This window comes from Suricata suricatta, chromosome 2, assembly GCF_006229205.1.
Source record: "Suricata suricatta isolate VVHF042 chromosome 2, meerkat_22Aug2017_6uvM2_HiC, whole genome shotgun sequence".
Classification (NCBI taxonomy): Eukaryota; Metazoa; Chordata; class Mammalia; order Carnivora; family Herpestidae; genus Suricata; species Suricata suricatta.
The window spans coordinates 114,375,306-114,383,808 of record NC_043701.1 but is presented as its reverse complement, the minus strand read 5'-3'; the positions used below and the strand labels follow the sequence as shown (position 1 = coordinate 114,383,808).

Genomic DNA, 8,503 nt, shown 5'->3' with positions numbered 1-8,503 from the left:
GTCATTCCCTCTCATTGCCATGTAGTACTCCATCGTGAATATATACCACATCTTCTTGATCCATTCGTCAGGTGATGGACATTTCGGCTCCTTCCATGTTTTGGCTATTGTTGACATTGCTGCTATGAACATTGGGGTACATGTGCTCCTATGCATCAGCATTTCTGTCTCTCTTGGGTAAATCCCCAGCAATGCTATTAGCCATTTGTTTTCTTTCCTGCCCTTTGTCCTTGGACAGCCAGGAGAGCCTGAGGAATATCACACATATCCCACCTGGGGGCACGGAGGGTAGGGAGGTGTGCTGGCTTGCACTTTGTCCTCAGCCTGCCTAGCTCCCACATCCCTTTTTCTCTGTTTTGTTCATGTACATACTGCAGACTTCCCTTTCCTATAGCTGTGATTCATGGTCGCTCAGTACTCTCCTAATTTATTCCATCACTTATTCTTTTGCAAAATAGGGGAGACCATCTAGTGCAGCCTGTTTATTCCACAGGTGAAGAAGCTGAGCCTTGTTGATTTTCCTTGGTTAGTTTGAGGACTAGAGACAGGCCTGGAATCCATGTCTTCTTTTTCTCCCTCGAACTGGTGGTGCCTTTTCCCCCTCAGAGAATGTTTAATAGTCACAGATACTAATAATAACAAACTCTTAAGGTCTGCTACACAGCTGTGTTCCAGGCATGCCTCACATTTATTTCACCATATCCTTATAAAAACTCCCTGAGGTCAGGAGTATTTTCTCCCCACGTAACAGAAGAGGAAATTGAGGCGCAGAAACACTAAATAATTGGCCTACTTTCCGATTCGGCACTTGGGCTCCTAACTGTTATACCCTGCATTATACCTTCCGTTTCCCCTGTGACTTAAGAGTAAGCAAGGAAACCTACAACCTGCCTGTGCCAGGGAGATGAGCTCGTGTTCGTGTTTTCTCGGCCAGTGTTAAGGTCAGAGATGAGGTGGGGTATTGTTCAGCTTTAAACCCAGTGGACTGGTTTGCCATTTCTCCTGAGCACTCTATCTCACCAGTTCGACCACCTCCCGGAGGGCGTTCTGTTGATTGTGTCTTATTACTGGTGTGCAGGGAACTGTTGGCTGACTTGGTTTTAGTCACTTGTTGAGTTGTGCTTTTTAATGATTAATATGAGTGAAAAGTCGCCATAAATCTGTGAACTGAATGTTAAAGGCAGAACAGACTTCAGTATAGCACGTTATCTATAGCGTATACCATAAAGGGGCTCCCGGACCTCCTGAGATGAGGTCTTAGAGATTGACCGCTCTGTCTAGCTGCGTCATTATAATCTGTAGACAGTTGTTTTGCCTGTTGTGTACATCCGGGCTTTTGAGAGGGGCCACTGAGCGAGGTTTTGTATTCTTACAGAAATGGGACAATAGCTCTCCTTTTCTGTTTAAAGAGCAGCTGTAATGAGATAATAGCAAGGATGAAATGTCCAGTTCCACTTGCGAAACCCTATTTTGAGTCCACAGAGAAAGACGACAAAGATCACGTACTTTCCAAATCAGGATGGTTTAGGAACTGTAATCCAATGGGCAGGTAAAGTGGGCAGAATTACCCAGTCAAGAGCTTCTGAAAATGGATCCACACACACACACACATCCATGTAAACATATTTTTTCACACCCATATCCAAAGCAAAATAATAACCTAAATCATTTTCTCATTTTGTAGACAGAAGTAGTATTCTTGGTGTTCTTTTCATGGTGAATTATTGGAGAGATGAGGATTGAAATAGTTGTGTTTTGAATATGACTGAAAAAACTTACAAGGCATCCAGTAGTTAAAGCATGATTATAGATGCTTTCACAGTCCATATTCACTGTCAAATTGGGCAAATAAGTAACTTTCCAAATTCTAAACGGAGAGTCATTGGGAGCTTTCGTTATAAAAAATAAGTGAAAATTAGAAGCACTGTGAAATGGAAGGCCCGAAACTCAGTTCCTATATATATTTTGTTCTCTTGTCAGTAGTTTTTGTCCAATGCAGTGTTTTGGAAAGTAACACGGCAACGGCAGTGTTTAGATTTTGGCTATTTAGATTTTGGCTTAGGGTAGAAAAACAGATTTGATGTGTTGCATTAGTCTGTCACTTTTAATGAAGAACTTTGCTAATTTTCTATCTGCTTTGTCAAGATTTCTGTGCCTGGCAGAAATAACACTTAATAGAATACATTTTTGCACTGTTTGTGATTTTTGTCTCTGTTTTTGTTTTCTTTAAAATGCACAATTAGTTCAGCTACCTTTTTATTTCTTGACTGCGCAGTATTGCATGCAGTAACATTTTGTTTTGTATTTGATCCTCTGTTTCTTTAATGTTCTCTACCATAGACTCTCACGAATTACAGTCATTCCACAGGGGTGGGAGGGGTGGGGGGATACTTTGGCCCTTTCTTGGTCAGTGGTGCTTATTTCAGATGTGCCAATAAATAAGCAGGTTTTTAGTGTTCTTTTTCACACTTGAAACAAAATTTTCAGTACTTTAAGATTGTCATTTATGTCGATGGTGTATATAATGTATAAATAATTTTTTTTCTTTCAGATATGGAGTGTGGACCTCCAAGAATTAATGATAAACTAATGAGGTTCTTTGATCATTGTGAGAAGTTTTTAACTGAAGTGGAAAAGAATGCTACAGCTCTTTATCATGTAGAAGCATTCAAAACTGGGCCAGAAATGCAGAAGATTTTAAAAAAGGTTGCAGCTACTTTGCAAGTGCCAGTCAAGAATTTAAATGCAGGTAATGTGCCCCTTATCTTTTATTTGAACTCTGAGATAATTTAAATGGTTCTTGAACCCTGAAAATGAAAAAAATATGGAAACATAGTTATTCCTTTTAAAGGCCACTATTGGATTTACATTAAGAAGGTAATGTGTTCTGGGCCAAGAAAATTGTGTATCTCATGCTTACTGTTTTTAGATTCGTATTCTTCTTTGAACTTTATGTAAATTAGTGTCCAAGAGAATTTTTTTTTTATTGAAGGCAGAGGTATAATAAAGCTTCAACTGTAAGCATTCTTCAGAAAAGAAAAAGTATGTTTTTGAATTATCTCCCCATAAAATGATACATGTAGAAAATGATAATAATTCTTTAGCTTTTGAAGCCATTGGGGAGTATGTCCATGTTAATGTTTCAAGAGGAGTATTAGAAAGTGAAAAGCAAACAGGCATGGGTATTTTATTTGAGACTTTTAAGCCTAGAGATGCTAAAAAAAACAAAAACCCCAGTTGTGTCTGTCTAGAGGTATTGGAGTGGATGGACTGACTGGTCATTTGTTATGCAACCTGGGAAACGTTTAGGGTGAAAGACACTACGATCATTATGCTGGGAAAGCTGGTGGAAAGCCAGGTTACATGATCACCTACTTATAGGAATTTAAGAAGAACTACGAAGATTTTTTTCCTGATTCCTAAGAATTTATAAATCACATAGCAAATGTTGACAAATATACGTACAAAGAGTGTAGATTTCATATATTGTAAATAAGTTTCCAAAAGACCAGAAGTAGGAGATGTTGGGGGGGGTGGGGAAGATCAGAATCTTGGAGCCTGAATGCTTTATAAGCATTAAATAAGTGAAGATGCCTAGACCAGCATTTAAAATTGAAATTTTCTTGAGGCGCCTGGGTGGCTCAGTCGGTTGAGCATCCGACTTCCTCTCAACTGATCTCACAGTTCCTGGGTTCGAGTCCCTGGCCAGGCTCTGTGCTGACAGTGCAGAGCCTGGAGCCTGTCTTTGGGTTCTGTGTCTCTGTCTCTCTGACCCTCCCCTCCTCATGCTGTCTCTCTCAAAAACAAATAAAACATTAAAAAAAAATTGAATTTTTTCTCTTTCCTCAAAAGCGTTAAACATTGGGATCACCTACAGAGCTTTGACAGTTATGTATTCTAGGAGCACCTGGCTGGCTCAGTTGGTAGGGCATGAGACTCTTGATCTCAGGATGGGTGAGGTCAGACCCCATGTTGAATGCGGAGATTGCTTGAAAGTAAAATCTTGTTTTTTATTAAAAAGATTTTTTAATGTTTATTTTTGAGAGAGACAGATGGAGCATGAGCAGGGGAGGGGCAGAGAGAGAGAGTGGGAGACATGGAATCCAAAGCAGACTCCAGGCTCTGCACTGTCAGCACAGAGCCCTATGCAGGGTGGGAACTCACAAGGTGTGACATCATGACCTGAGCTGAAGTCAGATGCTTAACGGACTGAGCCACCCAGGCGCCCCTGCAAATAAAATCTTTAAAAAGATTATTTATTTTAATGGGAAGTGATTTAAACACATAAATCCTCATAAAGGCTCATCTAATGAACTTAAATGTTCCATATACCCACTACCCAATTTTATCAAATTTAACACACTGCCATTAGTCGCTTGAAATCACTTGAGGTCATTTGGTCCCTCTCAGGGTTTCATCCGTCTTCTTTTCTTCCCAGTGGTAACCATTGTCATGAATTGAACATTGAAATCATCTCATGCCAGTTTTTATGTTTATCTTCCTATACATGAATGGGATATCGTTTTGCAGGTTTTAAAACTTCTGTAAATGGTATCGAACTATGATAGCAGTCTGAAATTTGATTTTAATTCAACTTTTTATTTCTGATTCAATATATGATTTTAGTCTTAACATTTTAAACTTTTGTACAGAATTCCATTATATAACTATAGCAGTGTCTAGCCATTATTCTGTTAGTGGGCGGTTAGACTGTTGAAGATTTTTTAAAAAACAACATTTAGTCTCTGAGTGGAAATGGATTTTGTGTTTTACTGATGGAGTAGCTGAGAGCAACTCCTTTTGGAGGCTGTGAGCATCAGTAGTTGAAATCATGGATTCTGGAATTGGACTGTTTGCAGTTGAATCTTTTTTTTTTTTAATGTTTTATTTATTTTTGATACAGAGGGAGACAGCATGAGAGGGGGAGGGTCAGAGAGAGAAGGAGACACAGAACCGGAAGTAGGCTCCAGGCTCTGAGCTAGCTGTCAGCACAGAGCCCAACGCAGGGCTCGAACCCACGAATGTGAGATCTGACCTGAGCCAAAGTCGGAAGCTTAACCGACTGAGCCACCCAGGCACCCCTGCGTTTGACTCTGTCACACTATCGACTAACTCTCTGGTCTTTGGCAAGTTCCCTAGTATCTCTAGGCCATGTTTTTTTCTGCTGTAAAATAGGTGTAGGAATTGTCCCTTTCTTTTAGGATTCTTGCAAAGATCCTATAAGATTAATGAATGCAAAGCATTAGCACACTGCCTGGCAGAGTGACTGCTAAAAAATATTGTAGCTATTTTTTTAAAAATGTTTTATTTATTTTTGAGAGGAGGACAGAACACGAGCAGGAGAGGGGCAGAGAGAGAGGGAGACACAGAACCTGAAGCAGACTCCAGGCTCTGAGCTGTCAGCACAGAGCCTGACAAGGGACTCAAACCCACAAACTGAGATCATGACCTGAACCAAAGTTAGCCGCTTAACCAAATGAGCCACCCAGGCACCCCTATTATAGCTATTTAAATCCTTCCTTCCTTCCTTTTTTTCTTAACATAGAGGGATGATGATGTATGTAATCATTTTTACTTAGCAGTATATCTGTCTTACACAGATCTGTCTCATTCTTTTGAATTCTGTGTTGTTTCATAGGGTATGTGATTCATTTTCTAGGTCAGTGATTATGAAAAACTTATTTAACCTGTCAGATTTTAGTGGTGGAGGGGGCAGGAGCTAATACAGCACAACTTATTTTTGTAGGAAATCATTTTCGTACTGAGGTTTTTCTTAGTTTTTCACTCTTTCACATGATGCTACAGTGAACATTCTTAAATTCTCAAGGACAAAAACCATACTGTATGTGTAAGATGAATGACTGTAGGTTGGAGTTGTTGGGTTAAGTAAGGACAGTATTTTACCACTTGGCATATATTACCAAATTGTTCTGTGAAAATGTAGAAAAATTTATATCAACAGTATATGAGAATGCTCAGTTTTCCTGTCTCATCCAACAGTGGTTATTATGTCATTTTGTTAATGTTTCCTTTTTATTTTGAAAGGGAGAGTAGGGGAGTGGAGGCAGAGAGAGAGAGAGAGAGAGAAAACGAGAGAGAGAATCCCAAGCAGGCTCCACACTGTCAGCACAAAGCCGGACACAGGGCTAGAAATCAGGAACCGTGAGATCATGATCTGAGCCGAAAACTGAGAATTGGACACTTAACCAACTAAGCCAGCCAGGCACCCCTGTAGTCATTTTGATTTTTGATAATTTGATTCATGAAAAATGGTATCCAGCTTTAATTTCCATTTCTTTGGTTACTTGTGAGGATGAGCATCTCTTCATATGTCTGTTGGCTATTTGCATTCCTTCTAGGAATTGCCTCTTCATTATCTTGTCCATTTTCTTTTGGATTGTTTTTATGTTTTTCTTATTATTCTTGTTATTATCTTTATGTATTATGGGTATATCAATTATATATCCTTTAATTTTTGACAAAGGATAAGTCTTTTCCGTAATGTACATTGCTAACATTTTCTCTTAATTCGTCGCACACCTTCTAAGTGGGTTTATTTATGGTGCCTTTGACTGTACACTTTACATCTTTTACGTGGCCATGTGTGTCTTTTCGTTACAGCTGTTCAGTGTTGTATTTTGCCTAGGAATCCTCTCTTAACCCAAGATTATTATATTTTCCTGTCTTTATTTCATTTTAGTTTTTAATGTTTTATTTTTTAAATTTATTTATTTTTGAGTTGAGAGGAAGAGAACGCATGTGTATGCATGTGAGCCAGGAAGGGGAAGAGAAAGATTGTGTCCTGACCTGAAATCAAGTCAGACACTTAACTGACTGAGCCAGCCAGGCGCCCCTGACTTTTTAAATCTCTGATCCATCCAAAATATTTTTGTGGTTCCAGAAGACTGACCAAGAGGCCAGCATGGTCATAGTAGACGGTCAGGGCCGTAACTCCTAAGAGCTCTCTCACGTTTCTGTGTTGTGGGACCTGAGAGGCTAGGGTCACTTGCTCAGGATGGCTAGTGGCAGAGTTAGGTTCCATAGCCTGTCATCTTTGTAAGTGTTTTTTGGTGAGATTTTTCTGTCGACTCCCGTCTAGTTGAAGAGTAGACCACCAGGATTGAGTTTCAGAGTTTCAGCACTGGGACTTCGGGTGTGGATGGGTCCAGCTCTTTCATCAAACCTCCATGGCACTTAGGAGTCATTGTAGTCTGTTAGGTATTAGGATTACAAGCCCTTTTGTTTACAGAAGCAGTTTTTAAGTGGCTTTTGCATGTATTCTCAAATATTCTTTTTGTACTATGTGCTGCTTCAGGGAAGTTCTTCAAAATCAAAACTGGTATCTTGGGAAAGTGGAAAGACTCTGAAATTAAAGAAAAAGCAAAGTGTAGGAGGCAGCCCCGCCGTGGACTTACTTTCTCTCTCTGTGACACCACATGTCACCCACTTTGCCATGACCAGGGAGCACTGCTCTTATTTGGTACTGACATAGACTTCTTTCACAGCCCAGGGACTCGCTGCCTTCTTCCTTCTCGTCACATTCCAGGTGCATGTACATGTCCTCGGCTAGTTAGCAGTGTAAGCATCCAGGTACCTTATTCAGAAACCTGCTGCTTGACCCAGCAGCCGAGTTTGAAAACCAGCTGCTGTTAGCACCCCGTCTCCAGTGTGTGACTTTTTCCCTGCTGTTTCTCTCCTTGACCCTTTGTCTCACCTTCCTCCGGATTCACTCTGTCCTTTCTTCCCTCACCGCTTTCTGCATCCTCTTCTCCCTTTTTATATCCTCCTCTCTCTCCTTCGCAACAGTTACAGTGTAAATTGTGTAGTGAAGAGAACTGTTCAGAAAATGTGCTTTCTTATTCTTGATTTTCAAGACGGGGACAAAAGCTCAAAACTTCATTTGTGTCCCCTCCTGCAGCCCTCTAAAAGGAACAAAATCAAGTTCTGTTTAGCAAGTTCTTGGATTAAACTTCTTGTTGGATTAATTAGGCAAATATGCCCTTAACAAACACCTTACCTTTAAAACCAGAAAAAGTCACCGTTTTATAGAAAGTATTTTATTTTCATTGGACTGAAATTTGTACCTCCTCATGGTTTCTTCCTGACAGTTCCTTCTGTTAGGATACTACACAGTGAGTCTTACTTCTGTGATGGCCAGGAGGAAGCTGAATCATGTTTTCTCTGTGCTAGGCGTGCCCAGGTCCTGTGGCTGCATGTGACATTCTGTAAATAAATAGCCTTTGGAAAATTACAGAAAACAGTAACTCACAAATTGTACCTTTCTTTTCCCCCCCAGATTTAATTCAGGTAGCTTTTTTTACCTGTTCATTTGACCTGGCAATTAAGGGTGTTAAATCTCCTTGGTGTGATGTTTTTGACATAGATGATGCAAAGGTAAGTATTACTTTTGTAGTTTCTTTGCTTTTGTTGCATGATTTTTGTTGTTGCTGTTGTTGTTATTTGAAGCAGTATTTCAAATAATAAGTGGAGTAGGGTGTTGGGA

At 39.9% G+C, this 8,503-nt stretch overlaps 1 protein-coding gene across 3 annotated transcripts in view; it reads left to right on the top strand.

Annotated features, from left to right (window-relative positions):
- Nucleotides 1–8,503, top strand: part of MINPP1 (multiple inositol-polyphosphate phosphatase 1) — a 39,208-nt gene that overhangs the window by 2,234 nt on the left and 28,471 nt on the right. For 2 of the 3 annotated variants that reach the window (XM_029931706.1, XM_029931705.1), the window contains exon 2: nt 2,552–2,749. In XM_029931706.1, the coding sequence (XP_029787566.1) occupies nt 2,552–2,749 (198 nt within the window). Of the gene's footprint in view, nt 1–2,551; nt 2,750–8,296; nt 8,395–8,503 lie in introns of all 3 variants that reach the window. The other variant, XM_029931704.1, reaches the window with a different exon arrangement.